We start from the raw sequence: 22,672 nt of genomic DNA, 5'->3' as shown, positions 1-22,672 counted from the left end.
CACTGAACAATTATTTTGAACCAAAGAAACATATACAGTTTGAGAGACATATGTTCAGGAAAGCTAAGCAACACGACAGAGAAACAATAGATGATTTTATTGTGAGAATTTCAAAACTCTGTATCGCTTGTGACTTTGGGCAAGACCAACGTGAAGATATGATTTGAGACCAAATTGTTGATGGGTGTAAATCAACCGAATTAAGAAGGAAACTACTAGCAGAGCAAGATCTAACTTTAGAAAAAGTTCAGAAACTTGGCAGAACATTTGAATTAGCTGTAACACACTCCGAGAAGATGGAAAATAGCAACAAACCCGAGCCGTGTATAGAAGATCCAGAAATGAACAAAATAAGACAAAAACCGAAGCAATTCAAACCTCGAGGTGCTGCGAAATCGTATCCGGAAAATAACAGGAAAAGATTGTCAGACGCAACTGCTCAATGTTACAGATGTGGAAATACGGGACATTACGGAAGAGATTGCAGAATATCTCGAAATATTACATGTCGTAAATGTGGAAAAATCGGACATTTTGCAAAAATTTGCAAGACAAAATCAACAAAAAATGTTCACGCGATAAAGGATGAAGAATTGGAAATATTTACATTGTATAAAAAAAACAATGCTGTCGCTCCGTTTTCTATTGAAGGTAAAGTTGTCGATTTTCTCATTGATTCAGGGGCTTCTATCAACGTAATAGACAGAAAAACATTTGTGAAGTTAAAGGTATCAAAATCTCGAGTTCAGAAATGTGCAGTCAATGTATTTCCGTACGATAGCAAAACACCTTTAGAAATGTTTGGCAATATTAAATTGAGCATGACTATCAAAGATAACAAGCATGCTGTAGAATTTCACATAATTAACGGATATGGAAGGCCGTTAATTGGCTATAAAACTGCTACTGGTTTAGGATTGCTCCACATCGAAATGTTAAATAGTGTCGACAACCTTTCTAACTCCAACACAGACACGATAATGAGTTCATATGAAGACAGATTCGTAGGTCTTGGTAAATTAAAGACTTCAAATTGAAATTGCACATAGACAAATCAATAAAACCTGTTGTTCAGCCAGTACGAACAATTCCGTTTAAAATGAGAAAACAAGTAGAAATAAAAATAAAAGAACTGGGGAATTCCGACGTAATAGAGAAAGTCAGTGGTCCGACACCATGGGTTTCAGGCTTGGTAGTAGTGCCTAAGAAAAACAATGAAGTCCGTCTGTGCGTAGACATGCGACAGGCAAACGTAGCTGTTCAGAGAGAACGTTTTCCGATTTCAAATATAGAGGATACTCTACAACAAATGAATGGATCTGCGATATTTTCTCGACTAGATCTAAACCAATCTCTTCATCAGATAGAATTATATCACCACATTCGTATGTCACAAAGGCCTGTACAGATACAAGAGACTAATCTTTTGAATTAATTCCGCACCCGAGTTACACCAACGTGTTATTGAGCAGACAATACAAGACATACCAGGTTGTAAAAATATTGCCGACGATATAATTATCTATGCGGAAAACCAAGAAGAACATGATAAAACACTTCGTACATTGCTTACCCGACTCCTTGAAAAGAATCTAATCTTGAACCGAGGCAAATGCGAGTTCAACAAAACATAATTGAAATTCATGGGACATTTATTATCAAAGGATGGTGTCCAACCTGATTCAAACAAGATCGAAGCAGTGCGTAATTTCGAGATGCCAACGACACCAGCAAGTTAATTTTTGTGCTAAATATATTTCGCAACAATTGCAGAACCGCTTCGCAAGTTGACAAGAAAAGATGTTGAATGGCACTGGACTGCTGAACAACAAACAGCATTTGAAACACTAAAACAATTACTCACAAGTGCCGAAGTCATGGCATCCTACAACCAAAATGCCGAAATAAGTATCATCGTGGATGCGTCTCCTTTTGGTATAGGAGCGATCTTAACACAAAAGCAAACCAATGGTGACTTTAGGCCAGTGGCCTACGCAAGTCGAACATTAAGCCCCGTCGAAAGAAGGTATTCACAAACAGAGCGTGAGGCTCTAGGAGTTTACTGGGAATCCGTCGTTTCAATGTGTATTTGTATGGAATGGATTTCACCGTATTTACTGACCACAAACCTTTAGAACGAATTTTTACCGCAGCACACGAAGCGCCGCCACGCATTCAAAAATGGGTTCTAAACCTACAAAATCACAGGTTCACAGCGAAATGCCGACCAGGATATTTAAATGCAGCTGATATATTGTCACGTTCGCCAATGAAAGGCAGTGTAGGAGATGATAGTAATGAAACAGAACATTACGTTAATTATATTGCAGTCAGTGTATGTCCGAAAGCGATGACTTTGAAAGAAATTGAAAATGCATCCGCACGAGACAAAACAGTCCAGTGATTATCCCCCTAACCTGTAAAATAAATGTTATGTTACATATTTGAAGCATTCAATCTCACTGCTAAAACAGTTCCCTTATAAATCTTGTCTATTATGTCCAGTTACAAATATTCTATTTGTCTCGAAATACTCCAAAACATCTTCAACAAATGGTTTATAAGTTAAACTTTTACAGTAACTAAAATCATACATACAAAGTAACAAAAGCAAATGAGCAACTCGGACTCCATTAAAAACTGAGAGCATGGACCAGGTGCACCGGTATAAATCACATTTTGCATTTTTCTTAGCTGTTCCATGATAACGCTAAGAACGACAACTCTCATATTAATTTCGTTATTGTAACGTCAACCGCTAGCGTGATATATTATATTAGCTAAGCTGAACAAGGAAATGAGAATCATTGGTGTTTATATGTAGTTTAAATTAAAACCCAGAAATCAGAACCACAGGTTAATTAGTATTGTTATTTAGCTTCAACTAGAAAATGTGGAATCACTATCTGTAATATTTTATTTCAAACCAGAAAATGAGAACCACCAATGATGATACCTTGCTTAAAACCACAACAATAATAACCACCAGTGAAGACAAAAACCATGACTCAAGTGTGATGATATTGACAAAAACCATGACTCAAGTGTGATGATATTGACAAAAACCATGACTCAAGTGTGATGATATTTATAAAAAACCATGACTCAAGTGTGATGATATTTATACAAACCATGACTTAAGTGTGATGATATTGACAAAAACCATGACTCAAGTGTGATGATATTTATACAAACCATGACTTAAGTGTGATGATATTGACAAAAAACCATGACTCAAGGGTCATGATATTTAACAGAAAATATGAGAACTACCAGTAGTAATAAAACCCAAACTCAGTTATGTTGCTATCAAGCATTTAAGCAGAAAGTGGGAACTACCAAAATTTTAACATAAAACCAAACTTGGTGTAACGAACTTTATTATATAATTTTCATTTTTTGCATTTACTAATTTATTATTCTGCCCATAGTTTGAAATAGATGATGTAGTTCACAAATATCGTGGCATTTTTTTTAAGGTAAGTAGTACCCGCTCAATGATTTTCCCGCCAAACAGGTGCGTATAAGCACGGGTGATTTATACAGGTAAAGCGGTTAGGCAGAGCACATTTAGATTTTGAAGTGACTGGACGTGTTGTGTCCAAGTTTGCAATTCACATATTTGGTGAGGTATCAGAATTGTCAGTTCAGGACATGGATTTTCACAGGAAAATATGTTGAATCTGCTCAGGTAAGCGTTTTATTTCTGTTTGTGACCGGACAGGCCTTTAGTTTAAATTCTCACGTGGCGGGTCAGTTTATCGTTTAAATTCCATTTTTGAGTGAACATTTAATTATTTTGGGTTAATTTATTTGTTTCAGGTGTTTCTCCTTTCCAGTTTTCTGCTCCGTTTTGAAGGAAACAACGTAAATATTGTCAAATGCTATCGTCCTAGTTTTTGACACAGATCTACCTAAATACCGTATGTTAATGTCAGTTTTGTACGGTGAACAACGACCCATATTTCCGTAATTTAGCGGATGGTGTAATATTTATAGTCAGCGATAGTTGGTGTTAATTTAGTTGGGATGTTGCATTAATATATTCTACAGTTCCATTTGTTACACAGTGAAATTTGCTGAAATTAGTTTTCCGTCGGTGTATATGGTGAAATGTTGAAATATTGTGTGGACGTTCAGCACAAGAATTGTGTTAATTATTTCTGAAATTTATAGTAGCCGAAAAGTATGTATTGGTCAATTTGAATGATAAATTGGGTTGATTTATATGAGAAATGAAAATTATAGTGTTTTGTTTGCTTTGTTCAGTTTATTTAGTTTTAGTAAAATATTATTTTTTGCTTTTGTCTCTATGAATGCTGGCCAACTGACAATCCGACTATCCTACGTCTTTACAATGGTGGCAGCGGTGGGATCGTCACAGGTCCAACAATTATAGGGTTTATTGATAATTTGATCAAAAGTGTTTTGTTGTTTGTTTGCCAATCAAACTGTGCGAAATATTATTGAGTTTTTGTAGGATTTGTTGGCAAAATTACGTCAAAAAATTTACCAAAGTGGGTTACTGATTTGATTGAGTAGGGTGCGTCTGTATCTACTTGTTTAGAGATGTATAGGGAAATGCAGAATGCAGAAAGGGCAGAGAGAGCAGCTGAGAGAGAAATGAGGAAAGTAGAGATTGAAAAAAGTGTAAGACTTAGAGAATTAGAAGTTAGAGAAAAAGAGTTAGCACAGGGAGGTGTCAGTAGTAGGATACAAAATTCAGGAAACATCAAATCTAAATTGCCAAAACTTCAAGAAGGTCAAAATCCGGGTGTATTTTGAGATCATTGGAAAAACTTGTTACATTGCATAAAATTCCTCAAAGTGAATGGCCACTTAGACTCGTTCCTCTTTTGTATGGTAAAGCTCTTGAGGCATATTCTAGGTTAAGTGAGGAGGATAGTAAACGGTATGACAAGATGAAAACTGCTATTTTAGTCAGGTATGAGTTAACCTCTGAGGCTTATCGAGGGAAGTTCAGGAATTCTGTTCAGTTGCCAGGAGAGTCTTTCAAGGAGTTTGTGGTTCGGTTAGAAGGTTTCTTAAGGCATTGGTGTGACTGGGAAAGTATTGGTAGTAGTTATGACAAGTTGTACGATATGATGATTAAGGATCAGTTAACGGTAAGTAGCGATAAGGATCTCAGGCTATGGATTCAAGAACATAAACCTCCTGATGTCAAGTCTTTAATAGAGTTAGTTGAAGCTTATCAGACAGCACACAAAGATTTAGCAGTCAAAGGTACGTTTAAAAGTCAGTTTAATGATCAGAGGAAGCCACAGATGAGACAAAATGGAAAAAGTCAAGGTCAAGGTCAGTTTAAGCGTGAGACCAGAACTTGTTTTGTATACAACCGTAAGGGACACATCGCACCAGATTGTCCAGTGAAGAACAAACAGCAGTTTAAAGTCGGTGAGCATAAGCCTGGCAAGTTCGGACTGTGTTTAGACAGACAGAATCGATCAGAAACTTGCAACACAGTTGACGAATATGCAAGTGGCATGACAGTACGATTACCAGGGATAGCCTGTGATGATGTCATAGAGAACAAAATACCAGGTCTGGACATCGTCCGAGGTAAAGTAAATGGAAAATCTGTTTCAGTGTTAAGGGATACAGGATGTACAACCGTATTTGTAAACCAGAACTTTGTTGAACAAGACAAATTTACAGGTAAGTGTAAAGATATTTGCCTAGCAGATGGTTCCACACGTGAATGTAAGGAAATTTGGATTGATATTAATACACCTTTTGTTTCAGGTACTGTTTTAGCTTTAGTTTTGAATACTCCTTTTGCAGATCTCATTATTGGTAACTATGTTAATACTTCTATTCCTACTAGTTTTAGCAGTCTCATTACAGACAGTACTAATGATGATTTTGCAGATAGTTCAGTATCAGAGCCATTATATGACCCGTGTTATGCAGTACAGACAAGGTCACAGAAGGTTAAACAGACAGAGGACGATGAGAGACACGATGAGAACGCAAAGAAGTACGGTGATGATTTACCTTTGGTAAAACCTATTCATGTCACTATTACTGATGCTGATTTTCAGATTTGTACTAGGCAGGAGTTGATTGAAGCACAGAAGTCTGACTCTTCTTTAGATAATATTAGATCTTATATAACAAATCAATCTGATGAGCAATCTTATTTTACAGTAAGATCCGATATACTTTACAGGATATTCAGGAAACAGTCTGGAGAGACATTAAGTCAGATAGTAGTACCAAGGGAGTTTAGAAAGACTTTATCAACTTTGGGTCATGATATTCCTTTAGCGGGTCATTTGGGGATTACCAAAACCAGGAAAAGGATCCTGCAACATTTCTATTGGCCTGGAATATTTAATGACATTGCTCAATTTTGCAGGTCTTGTCCAGAGTGCCAGAGAGGTATTCAGAAAGGCAGAGTAGCAAAAGCTCCACTTATCAGTATTCCCCCTATGGACAAACCTTTTCAGCGTATAGCTATTGATTTTGTTGGCCCCCTTTCTTCATCTGATTCTAAAAATATATATGTTTTAGTTTGTATGGATTATGCAACCAGGTACTCGGAAGCATTCCCTTTAGCTAATCAGGAGGCTGAAACCGTTGCAGATGCCTTGATACAATTGTTTTCAAGAGTAGGTGTGACAAAAGAATTACTAATAGACCAAGGCTCCAATTTTATGTCTGATCTTATGGTACAGGTATGTAAATTATTGTCCGTTCATAACATGTGTACAACACTTTATCATCCTGTAGCAAACGGGCTTGTAGAATATTTCAATGGAACCCTGAAAAAGATGCTCAAAAGTTATGCTCGGAAATATCCTAAAACATGGGATAAATTTATTCCTTATCTTCTGTTCGCTTACAGAGAAGTTCCAAATGAAACTACAGGTTTTTCACCGTTTGAATGGTTATACGGTCGGCATGTTCGAGGACCTCTTGTTATATTGAAAGAAGAGTGGGAAGAACAATCAGGAAGTGATAACTCTGTACTTAGTTATTTGCTAGAAACACAAGAAAACCTTCGTCAGATGACAGAGTTGGCTAGACGAAACGAGAAAGATGCAAAGCAAAAACAGAAAAGATATTATGATAAAAGAGCGAGAACAAGGAATTTAGAAGTAGGACAAAAAGTTTTGATCTTACTTCCAACTCAAACATCTAAGTTGCTTGCCAGTTGGAAAGGTCCATATGTTTTAACAGAGAAAATCAATCCTGTAGACTACAAGATAAGATTGAAAGGTACTACAGAAAAGATTTTTCACATTAACATGTTGAAACTTTGGTATGATAGACCAGATAGTCTTGAAAGTAACAAGAATGAAGTAATATCTTGTTTAGACATTATTTCAGGTTTGAGTAGTACTGATGATTATATAGATGTTGACTTTAACGTCAAAGTATACTCTGTTGTTGAAACAAAAGAAAATGTAAATGACGTCACAATTTCTGATGAATTGTCTGTTGAACAAAAACAGCAACTTAATCAATTATTAAATGAATATTCTGATATTTTCAGTGATGTGCCGAAAGTAACTGATGTAATTCAGCATACTGTAAAGACCAAGACAGATGAACCTATTTACAAGAAGCCTTATTCGTTACCGTATGCGCTACGTGACAAAGTCAAAGAAGAGATTGACAAAATGTTGAAAGCTGGTATTATAGAACCGTCTAGTAGTCCCTATGCAGCTCCAGTTGTTCTAGTCAAGAAAAAAGACTCTACAATTCAATTTTGCGTCGATTATCGTTCTTTAAATTAGGTGACTATTTTCGATCCTAGACCGATGCCTCGTATGGATGAAATCGTGAACAAGGTGAGTACAGCTCGATACGTAAGTAAGATCGATTTAACAAAAGGCTATTGGCAGGTACCTCTTGACCGTGACGCCGAGGAAAAGAGTGCTTTTGTCACGCCGTTTGGTCAGTACCAGTTCACCGTCATGCCATTTGGAATGGTCAACGCAGGGGCCACTTTCGTTCGTCTGATGAACAAGGTCCTGAATGATCATGAGGACTATGCAGATTCATTTATTGACGATGTAGGTATTTTCAGTGATAGCTGGTCATTCCACCTTGAACATTTAAAAACTGTGTTTTAGCTACTTAGAAAGGCAAAGTTGGCGGGTAGACCTAGCAAATGTTCGTTTGGGTTTTCAGAACTCGAATTTCTAGGTCATATAGCAGGAAATGGTACTATCAAACCTGTTCAAGACAAGGTTTCGGCTATCATGAATTTTCCTGTCCCAAAGGCAAAGAAAGACGTAAGATCCTTCTTAGGTTTGATAGGATTTTATAGGAAATTCATTTCTAGATGTGCTGAAATATCTTTGCCATTATCAGATTTGACAAAGAAAAATGTACCTAACAAGGTCAAATGGTCAGACATACATCAGAAGGCTTTTGATGCATTGAAAAAGGAAATTTGTACTAATTCTGTTTTGAGAAGTCCTGATTTCAATAGGAAATTTATTTTGCAGACAGACGTTTCACAGTATGGTCTGGGCGCTGTTTTAGAGCAGGAATTTGAGGATGGGAGACGTCCGGTGATGTTTATCAGCAAAAAACTCTGTGGTGCAGAGTGTAATTATGCTGTTATCGAAAAAGAGTGCTATGCAATTGTGTGGGCGGTAAAAACTTTGAAGCTATATTTAGAAGGTAGAGAATTTACTATTTTCAGTGATCATGCTCCTTTACAGTGGCTTGACAGGATGAAATCAAGCAACCAGCGTTTACTTCGATGGAGTTTATTTTTACAGGAATATAGATTTACTATTTGTCATGTTTCAGGAAAACAGAATCTTGCTGCAGATGCGCTTTATAGGTGTAATGATCTATACCCTCAGAGCAGTTATTTAAGCATCTGTTGTATATTTTATATATATATGTTCATTTTGTGACAGTGCTTTCTATATTTAATGAAGTTCGTTGGTGTTGGCTGGACTAAAACCTTGTTTAGTCTTCTGAAGGGGGACATATGTAACGAACTTCATTATATTATTTTCATTTTTTGCATTTACTTATTTATTATTTTACCCACATCTTGACATTTTTTTAAGGTAAGTAATAACCGCTCAATGATTTTCCCGCCAAACAGGTGCGTATCAGCACGGGTGATTTATACAGGTAAAGCGTTTAGGCAGAGCACATTTAGATTTTGAAGTGACTGGACGTGTTGTGTCCAAGTTTGCAATTCACATATTTGGTGAGGTCTCAGAATTGTCAGTTCAGGACATGGAATTTCACAGGAAAATATGTTGAATCTGCTCAGGTAAGCGTTTTATTTCTGTTTGTGACCGTGTAGATATTTCTGTCGTTGTTCGGCGTGTCGGACAGGCCTTTAGTTTAAATTCTCACGTGGCGGGTCAGTTCATCGTTTAAATTCCATTTTTGAGTAGGTACATTTTTCTTTGTCAAAACATTTAATTATTTTGGGTTAATTTATTTGTTTCAGGTGTTTTTCCTTTCCAGTTTTCTGCTCCGTTTTGAAGGAAACAACGTAAATATTGTCAAATGCTATCGTCCTAGTTTTTGACACAGATCTACCTAAATACCGTATGTTAATATCAGTTTTGTACGGTGAACAACGACCTATATTTCCGTAATTTAGCGGATGGTGTAATATTTATAGTCAGCGATAGTTGGTGTTAATTTAGTTGGGATGTTGCATTAATATATTCCACAGTTCCATTTGTTACACAGTGAAATTTGCTGAAATTAGTTTTCCGTCGGTGTATATGGTGAAATGTTGAAATATTGTGTGGACGTTCAGCACAAGAATTGTGTTAATTATTTCTGAAATTTATAGTAGCCGAAAAGTATGTATTGGTCAATTTGAATGATAAATTGGGTTGATTTATATGAGAAATGAAAATTATAGTGTGCCATGAGAATCAGAAATGAATATATATTGAAATGGTGGAATTTAGTTTGAATTTATATTGAAAGTCTACAGAAATCGTTGCGTCCTAGATCTTGACCATCGATTATGGTGTACCGTAGAAGCTATGGTGATAGATGATGATTGAATAATCTATTAGATTTTACTACACCAATTTTTAGTTTGTTTACTGTGTGTGAACTGTGACTTTTGTTTGCTTACATACTTTCATTTGCATGCCCATTTACTTATGTTCATTTGCATGTTATATATATATGTTTAGTTTTGTTTGATTTGTTCAGTTGATTTAGTTTTAGTAAAATATTATTTTTTGCTTTTGTCTCTATGAATGCTGGCCAACTGACAATCCGACTATCCTACGATCTTTACAATGGTGGCAGCGGTGGGATCGTCACAGGTCCAACAATTATAGGGTTTATTGATATTTTGTTTAGAAGTGTTTTGTTTTTTGTTTGCCAATCAAACTGTGCGAAATATTATTGAGTTTTTGTAGGATTTGTTGGCAAAATGACGTCAGAAAATTTACCGAAGTGGGTTACTGATTTGATTGAGAAGGGTGAGTCTGTATCTACTTGTTTAGAGATGTATAGGGAAATGCAGAATGCAGAAAGGGCAGAGAGAGCAGCTGAGAGAGAAATGAGGAAAGTAGAGATGGAAAAAAGTGTAAGACTTGGAGAATTAGAAGTTAGAGAAAAAGAGTTAGCACAGGGAGGTATCAGTAGTAGGATACAAAATCAGGAAACATCAAATCTAAATTGCCAAAACTTCAAGAAGGTCAAGATCCGGGTGTATTTTGAGATCATTTGAAAAACTTGTTACATTGCATAAAATTCCTCAAAGTGAATGGCCACTTAGACTCGTTCCTCTTTTGTATGGTAAAGCTCTTGAGGCATATTCTAGGTTAAGTGAGGAGGATAGTAAACGGTATGACAAGATATGACAAGTTGCCAGGAGAGTCTTTAAAGGAGTTTGCTGTTCGACTATCCTTCGTCCTTACACTTGGGTGTATTGATAATTAACATTAAACAGAAGATGACTTCAGTGATTATCTATGGTCAGCTACAGAAGGAAGATATGGTTTTAATCCATCTTTACAGTTATATATATTCATTTTTGGTTGGTCTAATCGTATATACTAAATCTTATTTCATTCATGGCTGCTATTTGTTTAAATACAACATGATATAATAATATCTTATTACAAAAACGTTAAACATCGTTGTTTCTCAAAAAGGTTGTACACCTAGAAACAAATATATAGTTCTTGGTAGAAATTCCTCATAATTTGTAAATCATCTTCCAAATATACAGGAAAACTATTGACCACTTTACGACAAACGTGATGACTTTTCATTTAGAATTTTCAACTTTCCTTTCATCTGTGATGTGGCAACATCCCTTTAGCACCTGCGTATAGATTTTTATATCACAACTCATACGTTATGCCAGAGCTTGCCGAGTTGCCCATTTACTTTTGTTACTTTGTATATGTATTATTTTACTTACTAAAGTTACTTTATGTACTTAGTTCTCCATGTCTGGTCTTTGTCCCTGGATTACATTCTTTTGATTTCCCCTAGAATCGTGTCCTCTTGATTACTCTTAATTATCAAAAGAAATATAACTAACGATGCTAATACTTTACATATTTATCAATTGAAATAATTAAATCAATAGCCAATTTCTTGTTTTCTGTGCAATGGTCATTTAGCATGCTCAGTGTACAAATATCCACAGTTAACACGAAATAGTCTTATAGACACCATATCAGTCGAACTATAGATTTGTAAATACATTTCAAGTGAGAGGAAACTTGGTAATTACAATGTGATATGTTGAACACATCAGTTTTCATGGTTCATGATGACGACCATAAAACTATAAGACTTCAATCTTGTAGCAACATAACCCATTCCAGAAACCTAATTGTAAGAAGTCTAGCGCGATATACAAAACGTCTGCGTAGATATGGCAGGCTCTGGTATAACGTATGAGTTGTAATATGAAGACTACATACGCAGGTGCTGAAGGGATGTTGCCACAGATGAAAGGAAAATTGACAATACGGAAAGAAATGTCATCGCGTTTGTCGTATAGTTTGGTTATTTGTTTTCCTTTAGTATTGATCTCTTAGTGTTTGTCAAGATATGTCAACTATATAATGTTTGTAGTATCCTTTATCTCAAATTCTTTAGGGTAGATGCGATGTATAAAATCATCGAAACTAGGATTGTTTAACGATAATACATTATTTATATAGCAGAAATTGAGATTAAAGGATCTAGCAAAACGATTGTCCTTCTTTTGGATCAGGTCAGCTAGGAAGTCAGCCTCATAAGAATGAAGGAATAGGTCAGCAAGTAGAGGAGCACAATTTGTTCCCATTGAAATGACAAACCGTTTGTTGTAAAACGCGACCACCACACTGGAATAAAAAGTTCTAGCATTTTGAAAACTTTCTGGAAAACTTTGGAGGATATTTTTTTTCACAATGTATGAGGAATTTCTACCATGTATCTAGTTGTACCGACGTTTCTGTAGTAACAACGGTGTATAATATTATTGAGTCGGGATTTTAAGTGATTATGGGAAATAGAAGAAGTATAAAGAATTGAAAAATCATCGATTTTAATGCTATTGTATTCTGATAATAATCTTGAATTAAGGGTTTTCAGAAGATATTTCGATTTTTTCAGAATCCACATTCGAATTAATATCACTACGGGAGAAAGAACTCTTGAGATAGGACTTGAGGCCCTCTTTGACATCTACATGGACGGTAGATTACAGTCATCGTTATTTTTTTTTTTTTTTTTTTTTTTTTTTTTTTGTTGTTGTTGGAAGAGAGACCAACAGCGGTTAGCACTGATTCATAGTTTTCTACTATTTCTTCTTTGATGAGTGTGGTAGCAGTATAGGTCTTATTACTGCTATTATTTCCTACGTCTACATATGCAGACAAGAGATAAGACTTATTTGAACATCAAAATTTACCCACATAGATTATTATTGTTTTAAACTCCTTTCAGCATGTCTTTTTTTTAAGAGATAATTTAAGGGAATTACCATTTGGTTTCTATTGGGGAAGAAAGGGGGGGGGCAAAGATCAACTTTGAAATAAAAAGGTCGGATTTGAAATTTTTATGAATCAAAAAAAAAGCAATGTCAACAGTCCAAGAGGTAAGAATACAGGATCTTTATTTCCCCGAAATAAATAGGCAGGATAGAACCACAGCCACCAAAAATAAAACAACTTACATTGTCGGCTCTTAGCATGCTCCACATATGCTAAACGACTATTCCACAGTTATCACAAAAGAGTCTATAAAACGTAAACAAGCTATTTTCAGTCCAAACATCTTGATCGCCTTTTTTAAAATAGTGTACAGTGTACTTGTTGTAGACGAATTTACTTCATACTTAGACTGGGTCAATGGTACTGTACATCTCTGTATAAGCCAACGAAAACACAACAAGAAGTCGGAACAAAAGTCGATGAGATAAGTGCACTTGCAAAACACGAATAAAATATAGAGTTTAAGAGAATATCCACCAAATAGTGAAGATATATTTGAGGAACCTCCAAAGGACTGTTTTAACTTGGTATTAAGAAGGGGAAATGGGGCGTGTTGTAAGCTTAGTATATAATGTTGATATACTCTATAAGAGAAATAACTCTATTTTTTTCGTCAAAAGAAACGACTGTTAGTTAAATATTCTATTTATTAATAATCTGAACGTGGAACACATGGTCAACCTCCATTGGATTTTTACCATATTAACAAGTCATCACGTCATTTTCTCTGAAAAAATAAGAGATATTAGCAAGCACCGCGAAGCGGAGTGAGATCTACGGTTATTACGTGTATTTTCTAAATTTCCCGTAAGGTTCCCCAATATACAAACGAAAAAAAGCCATGTCCCGGAAGTAACAAAAAAGTGACTGTCCTTACAGAGAAAATTCATTATTTCCTTCAATCAAATAAATATAAAAAATATAGGTTACGTTTCAGTAAAAATAAATTAATCATTTCTGATAGTTTTGAGGTCTTTAACATTTTTTTACTTATTTAAAGAAGTGAATCTGATATTGTAAAAAAAACTTCGGGAAACACGTGGATGTTATTATTTTAACGAATCTCGCACAGACAGTACACGTGTGGTAAAGCTCTATGTGCTCGTTGATTTAGGCAATGCCTACTCCATATTAAGTAGCGTAAATATGTGTAGACATGAAATACGATTTATCTGTACAACAAAATTTACCTACATAGAATGTTATGGTTGAATACTCCTTTCACCATGTTTTTTATGCAATCGTAGTTTCTTGTTTGTTGAAAGGAACTACCATTTGATTTTTATTGGAGAGGGGGAGTGGGCTAGGATCAAATTTGATTTAAAAACATCGGACTGAAATTTTCAAGAATTAAAAAAAGCAAAATCGACAGTCCATGAGTTAAAAAGACAGGACCTTTATTTGCTCGAAATTAAAAAGCAGGATAGCGTATCTGACCCCCCTCTCAAAATCAAACGGTTACTCCTTAATCTGTATAATGAATAAGAGTGTCAAAGTCAGGAAACGTGAAACTTGTTTGATTTTGTCTTCGGTCGACAATTATATATATTTGTAATTTTTATTTGTTTAGGGGGTGGTTATTAGGTATCTTCCTATAAATTTTAGTATTCATGAATATACAAGAAATTATCAAGCACTACAATGAAACATGACTAAACAGGTCCTCAAATTTCTGAAAACCTGAATAAATCAGACATTTTCTTAAGTTCCCTTTATATCGGTTTTGATCCTTCAGTTGGATAATTCTAGCATTATATTTGTCTAAACCAAGTTCTGAAGACCAAAAATGGTAACCTTTCAGTTATGCTACTTTTCACTTTTAAAATACGAAAATCAAAATTGATTATCATTCTTTAATAACTTATTCATGTACAAAATGTATCTAAAACTTACCTTGGTTCCTCTTTCACACGTTACTCTACACTGAGTTATTGTCTTAAAATTATTGGCGTTTCCATCACAGCCCCCGTAATAAAATAGTTTACATCGTCCGATATTAGGGTCGAAGTAAAACCGGGGAAGATTTCCTCGGCAAGGCCCGACCTTCATTGGGAGGTTGCACACCTCTAAAGAAGAATTGATTGACAAGTAGCTTTATATACAATTGATAAATACTTTTTGTACATTGTTTTGTTCCAAAATTTCAGATACATATACAATACCCTTTTATTGTTTTATCCTGCCATGAAAAAGCGATACATTTTTTCTTAGATAAATGGCTAGAATTTTTGGTTTAATTATAATCCCTGTAGTGTCCCATCAATCGATTTTGAATTGTTTTCCCCCGATAGCAGAGGAAAACCCTGGCATTATATACAATATAAGTTAATTTATTAATTTAAGGTGTTGCTTTTAACGTACAATCAAAAATACTATCTCTTGCGCTAAGGGTAATATACTGGCGGAGTGATACATGAATCAGGAAGCGGTTATAGGTTTGCGGAGGAAATTGGCAAAAGGTACATAAACACAAATATTGCACAGCTGTTATATGTATATCATTACAACAATAAATTGAATTGCTTAAATGGATATTATTTATCAGTAATTATAAATATGAACTATAACCACAATCCAAACATTTTAATTTCAAAAGAAATATATCGAGATTATAAGTATCTTCCATTCGCTGAAGATTGGATCTGTAACTTTCTACTTTCTTAAGATTCAGTTGGGGGATACTTTCATCGTTGTGTATTATTGAGATTTGAAACTGCCCCTGACCAGGTCCTCCATAATTATAAATATATGGCAGTGTTGCTATAGATATCACAGCGGCACGAGTTTGATTTCGGCGGAGGGAACGACAAGAATTTGCTTCTCAAATTTGACAGTTCTAACATCGTTGGGAATTTTTCATACCCTTTTATGCTTACGTTATCTTCCCTGCATCAATTTGATCCTCTATCATACATAACAACACCTAGATGACCTGTCCCGTACTACCATACCTCATGTACTAAGTTACAAATCTAGATTTATCCTACGAGAAGGTATAACCCGGCCAGCGAAACTATATTTATATATAGCCTAGCTGGCCGAGTGGTCTAGTGCGCTTAACTTTGTGCAGGCGGTGTTGCAATAGCTGTAACAGCGGTTCGAGTACGGCGGAGGGAACGACAAAAAATTGTTCTTAAGTTTGACAGTTCTAACATAATTAGGAATTTTTCAGGCTGTTCTAAGCTTACGTTACGTTACCTGTATCAATTTGATCCGATGTATGTATATATAATTATATACATATTTCATATGGTGTAAAATTCTTTTTTCAATGGTTATTGAAACGATATCCAACATACCTGAAACTTTGTTTCCATTTTTAAGTATGTTGACGCTATATTACTTGTTGTATATACATACTGTTAAATATAGATCTAGATATTAGTCAGTCCGATTTCAATTTCTATTTTGTCTATTTTATTTAGTTTGTCTATCCCGGACTTGGCTTTTTATGAGCAACTCGGTTGGTGTTTCTAGAAAAGCAGTGCACCTGGTCCATGCTCCCAGTTTTTAGTGGAGTCCGAGTTGCTCATTTGCTTTCGTTACTTTGTATGTATGATTTTAGTTACTTTATGTTCTTTGTTGTGTATGTATGTTTTCCATGTCGGGTCTTTGTCCCTGGTTTGCACTTGGTTCCCTCGATTATTCTTTAATTATTTGATAAAATAAATCATATATTTGACACATGTACATTATATAAGGATAAGTGTATAGATTATGTCGCTCGTCACAAGGACGAGTACTGTTACAAACTGGACATATGAGGCAAAAGACTGAATTAAGAAACACGATGTGTCACTCATTGCCTGATCTTTACACAGAATGGTTCTGAAATATCGACGATTTGATTCAGACATGCCCAAACATGTTTAATATGAATCATCATATTTCAAACAAAGACATAAAGATGTCTTAAGGCTTTGCCAATCTGGGAGTCTTTAAAATTATAACGTGGCCATTTACAAATTATATAACTAAAGTGTAAGTGCATCGTACACAATAACATGACACAACATCATGTTTATTAATAAGCTTGTTAACACCTTTTACCTTAAGTGTCAGTCTCTGTAAGAATCAGGAAGTGGGCGAAAGATGGTATGAAAAATCCTATCATTTTGAAAGTTTAATTTGACTATTTGCGCTTATAGAATCAAGGAAAATGACGAGATTTTCCATATCCTTATAGTATTGAAATCCACTTGAAATGAACATTTCAAGAGCAGATAACTCTGTGAAAATCTTTGGTTTTTTTTGTTTTTTTTTTTGTTTTTTTTTTTTTTTTTTTTTTGGTTTTCTTTTATATTCTATTGACAACTTGAGCAAGTGGTGAAGAAACAAAAATAATCTAGTAAACTATAAAAAGAATCCTTATTGTCAGATCGTTAGGTTTTTGACATGCATGTTTCTGATTTTTCCCATTTTGCCTGGTTTTTACAAACATTTACACTTAGGTAAATGTATAATTACTTTTTTTGAAATAGACACCGACTCCAACAGGAAGGCTTTTACCCACAGAAATCTTCTTATTGGAACTTTTATAGTATAATAATAATTTTTTATAATAATATAATAATAATACTGTCAATCGTTACATTAAACAGTATCTATCTATAAAGGCTATAACTACATAACTTTAAAGTAAATATGAACATTACGTATCACCCAGTGCATAGTGTCGGCACAACTTTACACAAACGTCACTCACCATAATTATATGCAGCTGAAAGTATAAAAAAGTGTCAAAAACATTCAAATAAGAATTGATCATCAATTTTACAGACACTAAAAGGTGAAACATTCTATGTCAGACATCCCTTTAAAGTGAGTCATAAGGTCATTTGTTTTATTCGATAGTTGCTTCAACATATAAAACATCATATAACTAATTACTATGATGCAAATGTAATATATGTGTAACAGTTTCAACAAACGAATCATGAACCCAAAAACCCTGAACATATCTACTGTTTGACAGTTGTAATCTTCCCAATTAATAATTATAACATCGCCAAATTCCTTTTACATTATTTTTAAAATCTTTTTAAGCCTCCCTCAATCTTCTCGTTATTATATCTTAAAATAATGAATAAATCAATACCACATTATTTAAAAGGTTTGAAAACTTCCTAAAAATACCAGAACTGGGAAATTTGAAAGCCATTTTGGTTGTACTTCCGTCTTGATTCGAATTAGCAAGTTCTAACATCGTTGGGAAGTTTTCATACCCAAATGTGTTAATGATAGAAAAAACATGAGCTGGTGGGGTATTCTGGTGGAAAGAGTGGTTCACGATCCGAGATATATTTATATTTGATATTCATTTTATGTGACAATCATCATTAATTCAATAACAACATCACCTAGATAAACTGTCATGCATTCACTACCATACATTGTGGGCTAAGTTACAACCATAGATTAAAAGTGTTGGAGGTATCATCCAACCAGTGCAAGCTGTATTTTGTATAGTCTAGCTGTCACGTGGTCTAGTGGCATTTGTGAAGGAGGCATGTCCGTAAATCTCACAGGGGCAATAGAAAAAATCGACCAAAGGTTTGATAGTTCGTAAGTTTTCAGACCCTTACACTACTAGACAAAATAATTACTGACATAACCATCGACAGTCGTATTTTTACTATTAAAATCACAAAATGTGACAATCAACTCATTATCTGTCTTTGAGAAATGTATTTTGTCTACCACAACGGTACAAAGTGAAATATAGACATTTGGCCATGCCAACATTTGAGTTTGTCAAAAATGTATACGTCAACACCTTTCGTGTTGAGATAGAAAAAATGTGTCCACTTCAACGCAAAAAAAACTTTGTAGTACACATATTTTGTCCTACTCAACACTAGATTTCTTTTGATGTTTTAAGACAACGTACTGTTTTGTATTCAGTTAGAGAAATTGTGTTTTGATGGACAAACTATGACTTAATAAAACAAAATGAGCCTTTCATCAGTTATATTTTGACTGTGTATGGTCAATATAGTCATTATTTTAACCAGCATTGTGTGTGTGTGTGTGTGTGTGTGTGTGTGTGTGTGTGTGTGTGTGTGTGTGTGTGTGTGTTAATTTCCTGCAAAGATATGAATATTGGACCATTCATCTTTTCATTAAGTGGAAAAAAAATCGACAGCTTCATAATATCAGTTCGTATTCAACAAACGACATCCATGCCTAGATTAAAGCGCCGTTAAATAATACAAAAAATAATGTTATATCATCTTACCTGTTTCAACTATGAATAAGACACAAAATAGAAAAGCAAACCGTATGTCCATCTTGCTTAATCGTATAAATGACTTGTAGCCGTCTTGCTTTTATATACGTGTACATGTTGAAGGGCAAAATGCCAACACCTGTCGCTGGATATAAAATCTTTTGTCTGAAAACATTTATTCAAAGTGGTTTATTAAAATGTATAGATTTTGCATGTTATTTCGACAAAAATTAGCATTCGAATGAAGACGAAAAAAGCATCACATATGAATGTAGGTATATTTCCAATAATTTTACAACATATAGAAAGATATCGAATATGAGGAAAAATCGAAAATGCATTTTCAGTAATTTAATCGTTCGCTATATTGTCATTTTTCGAGTATAATGGCATAAAAATTTATTGATGATATTTGAAGCTACTTAAAGATCTTACAAAATTGTATAAAAACCAGTATATCGTAATCAGGAAGTTGTTTTGTACCAATAATCTTCATTACGCCTGTTGCATCATAAAAATATTTTGAAAAAAAAATCGATTACGCTTACATTGCAAAATAACACATGTAGACCCATCAAAACCAAGGAGGGTGTTGTGTTAACTTCCTTTATAATTCAATATAAAACTTATTACAAAAATATGTCAACTGTTAAATTTGTAATTGGGTTACACAAGCGTTAATTGTACATTCTTGAAATTAATTTTACAAATGGGTTGTACACATACAACCTTAGGAAAAACAAATCTAATGTAGACTTCACTGAAATATTTGGAATGGCCCTTCACCCTAATCAGTTAAAGGGGACATAAAGGTATATGAATAAATGCTACATCAGAGACCACAGCGTTAAAAATTTCAAATCAAACGTGCGTCCTCTGCATTGCATTATTTATCAAGCCCTTAAAGGAGGATACTCCCCTTATAGTGATCCGCTACAAATGAATGTAGTATTATCTTCATGTTGAAATTCTAAAGGCTTTAAATATAAACTAGAATGCATCTTATAATGATTATCTATGCGTTGATACAAAATGTATATATATGTATATTATATTTGTTATTTGAACATTTGGGGCAAAAATCCTACAAAATGATAACAATGATTTGTAAGTGGGATTCATAAACTTGAATATATATTCAAAGTTTCTATCGACCACAATTGAAGGTACACCAAGGGGGAATACTTAACTAACAAATACGGAATAATCCCTTGAAATATTCATGGTCATGTGAAATTATCCGAAGGAACGAAAAATCTTACCCAAAAGTCCAAAACGGTCAACAGATTGGTAACTAATTCATTTATCATTGACATTACTTCTCTATGACCCAAAGGCGTTGATGTATATCTTAGTTACAGCTAATCGATGTTGTACAAAAAAAACAGGTTTCCAGATTTCGAAAAAGAAATTATAATGTTTCAGAGTATCCAAAGCATTCATATTGATGTATATATTGATGTTGAGGAAATAGGAACAAAGATTTAAGGAGGTTGACCTAGGGTAAGGGACATCACTCATGAAATTCGTGATATGTTCGTATCACATTCAGTTTCACTAAAGTCTTTTAAGTTTTCATTTGAAACGGAATGAAATCAGTAAAAGTTACTTTGATGCTTACATGAGATTGAAGTAAAATGCTGAATACAAACGTTCCAGTGATTTGTAAGAGTTTTGCCCCTTACCCTAGGTCTACCTCCTATATATTACCAACAAGTAAATATATTCCATGGCAGTTTGTTAGTTACGATTAATTAACCATCATTAAAAGAATTAAAAAAGTTAAAGTAAAAATGACCTTAATAGACACTATAAAAATAAAATAAAAAATAAAAAAACGACATTCAACTCAAATTTATTCATGGGTTTTCTCGATCTATTTGTTATAAAAAAATATAGATTCTCCTTCAATCTCGAGGGAAATACAGGATTTCTCCACTCGAGATAGTTAAAATCTAAAATTTAACTATCGAGCTATCGAGAGTGGGAAAATCCTTTAATCCCCGAGATACATGAGGGAGAATCTGTTTCTCCCATGAATAAACCATAAAAACAAATTAAACACACACACTTAATTCTCCCAACATCAACTACGTCATCAAGGACCTCCCCTCTAGTCATCAAGTCATTGCGTCATCCATATCACCACCATTATGATTAGTTGATACACTACCAACTAATCTTTTAAAATATATGAATAAAATTCGTAAATATTTAATTGATCAACAATATGAATAACAACTGTAAACATGGTAAGCGTGGTAAGCGTCGGAGACATTTTAATATCCCGGCACGTGGCGGGAAATTACAAACTTTTAATCACTCGCTCGTGTGGGGTGAATGAAGCCTAAGAATGGGAGAAAAAATATATACATTTAATATATATTAATGTAGACCTGTCATACATTTACATTACAGATTTTCGATTGACCCTTTACAAGTATCCAACAACATATAAAGTTAATGTAAAATCATAGTACTCATGTGCTGAATCAATTTATATCAATAGTTTGAATGTTTACACCTATAATAATCGTTAAATTGTAAAAATAGGGATAAGCTAAAAGGAAAGAACGGGACATATATAAACACAAGCTTATTGTTGTAAATTGTAAGTATTGTTCATCTGCACCATGATAACTGATTTGTTCAACGTGTAATAGTTTTCCTCTCCTCTTTCGTCCACCCGGATTTGACTTTTCATGAGTAACTCGGCGGCGGGTGTTTCTAGAAAAGTAGAGGATGCTTACCCTACCGGTGCACCTGGTCCATGCTTCCAGTTTTCAGTGGAGTCCAAGTTGCTTATTTACTTTTGTTACTTTGTATGTATTATTTAAGTACTTTATGTACTTTGTTGTGTTTGTCTATTTTTATGTTCTGGTCTTTATAGCGGGAGGAATAAATGTACAATTGAAAATTGTTTAATCAATGTATTTTATTTAAGTGTACGTATTTGCAAGAATCTGACTAAATGGGAAAAATCTGAAACATTCATGTCAACAGCCCACCGATCTGACAATATAAGTTCATTCAAAGATGTTTTCTCTCTTTGAAAAGACAATTAGTTTATCTCTGCATCACTGGATTTGATCAGAAATTTTTCAAAAGAATGTTAGAAAAATTAAGTTTTTGATAGATTTGCCTGCCCTTGTAATGTGCAGTTACAATGCATCTCACTGAAATTATACACGGGTGTAAATGTGTGTCGACAATCACCAAACAATCTATCCATCTTTCAAATCTATATTTCTTTGCTTAATACCAGTTAAAATTGTAGAAATATTAAAAGTTTAATGTTGTTGTAAAGGTTACATAAATGAATGATGACATTTCTGGAATACCGTCATTAATCTTGTAAAAAAACAGCTTGTATTTAGGGTTTGCGACCATTTTACTATACTACTACTACCTTGAAATCAGCTATAATCACTTTTTTTTTTAAAATGCACAAATTACGAGGCCAAAA

The 22,672-nt window shown here is 34.3% G+C and overlaps 2 protein-coding genes across 2 annotated transcripts; one reads left to right on the top strand and one right to left on the bottom strand.

The window, feature by feature from the left end:
• Positions 1–4,907: 4,907 nt before the first annotated feature.
• On the top strand, positions 4,908–8,643 carry LOC148602078 (uncharacterized). Its single transcript, XM_088554970.1, has 2 exons — positions 4,908–7,242; positions 7,520–8,643. Exons 1-2 carry the CDS (start codon positions 4,923–4,925, stop codon positions 7,534–7,536), a joined length of 2,337 nt encoding a protein of 778 aa, XP_088411096.1. The 5' UTR covers positions 4,908–4,922; the 3' UTR covers positions 7,537–8,643.
• A 4,963-nt stretch (positions 8,644–13,606) lies between these two features.
• On the bottom strand, positions 13,607–19,405 carry LOC148602077 (PI-stichotoxin-She2a-like). Its single transcript, XM_088554972.1, has 4 exons — positions 19,216–19,405; positions 17,683–17,697; positions 14,871–15,043; positions 13,607–13,704 (listed from the first exon to the last, which is right to left on the bottom strand). The coding sequence occupies exons 1-4, from the start codon at positions 19,265–19,267 to the stop codon at positions 13,696–13,698; spliced, it is 249 nt and encodes an 82-aa protein (XP_088411098.1). The 5' UTR covers positions 19,268–19,405; the 3' UTR covers positions 13,607–13,695.
• Positions 19,406–22,672: the final 3,267 nt, after the last annotated feature.

Source organism: Perna viridis, chromosome 12, assembly GCF_037379345.1.
Source record: "Perna viridis isolate PV_CMFRI_1.1 ecotype Kerala chromosome 12, ASM3737934v1, whole genome shotgun sequence".
NCBI lineage: Eukaryota > Metazoa > Mollusca > Bivalvia > Mytilida > Mytilidae > Perna > Perna viridis.
This window is presented reverse-complemented; position numbering and strand designations above follow the sequence as displayed.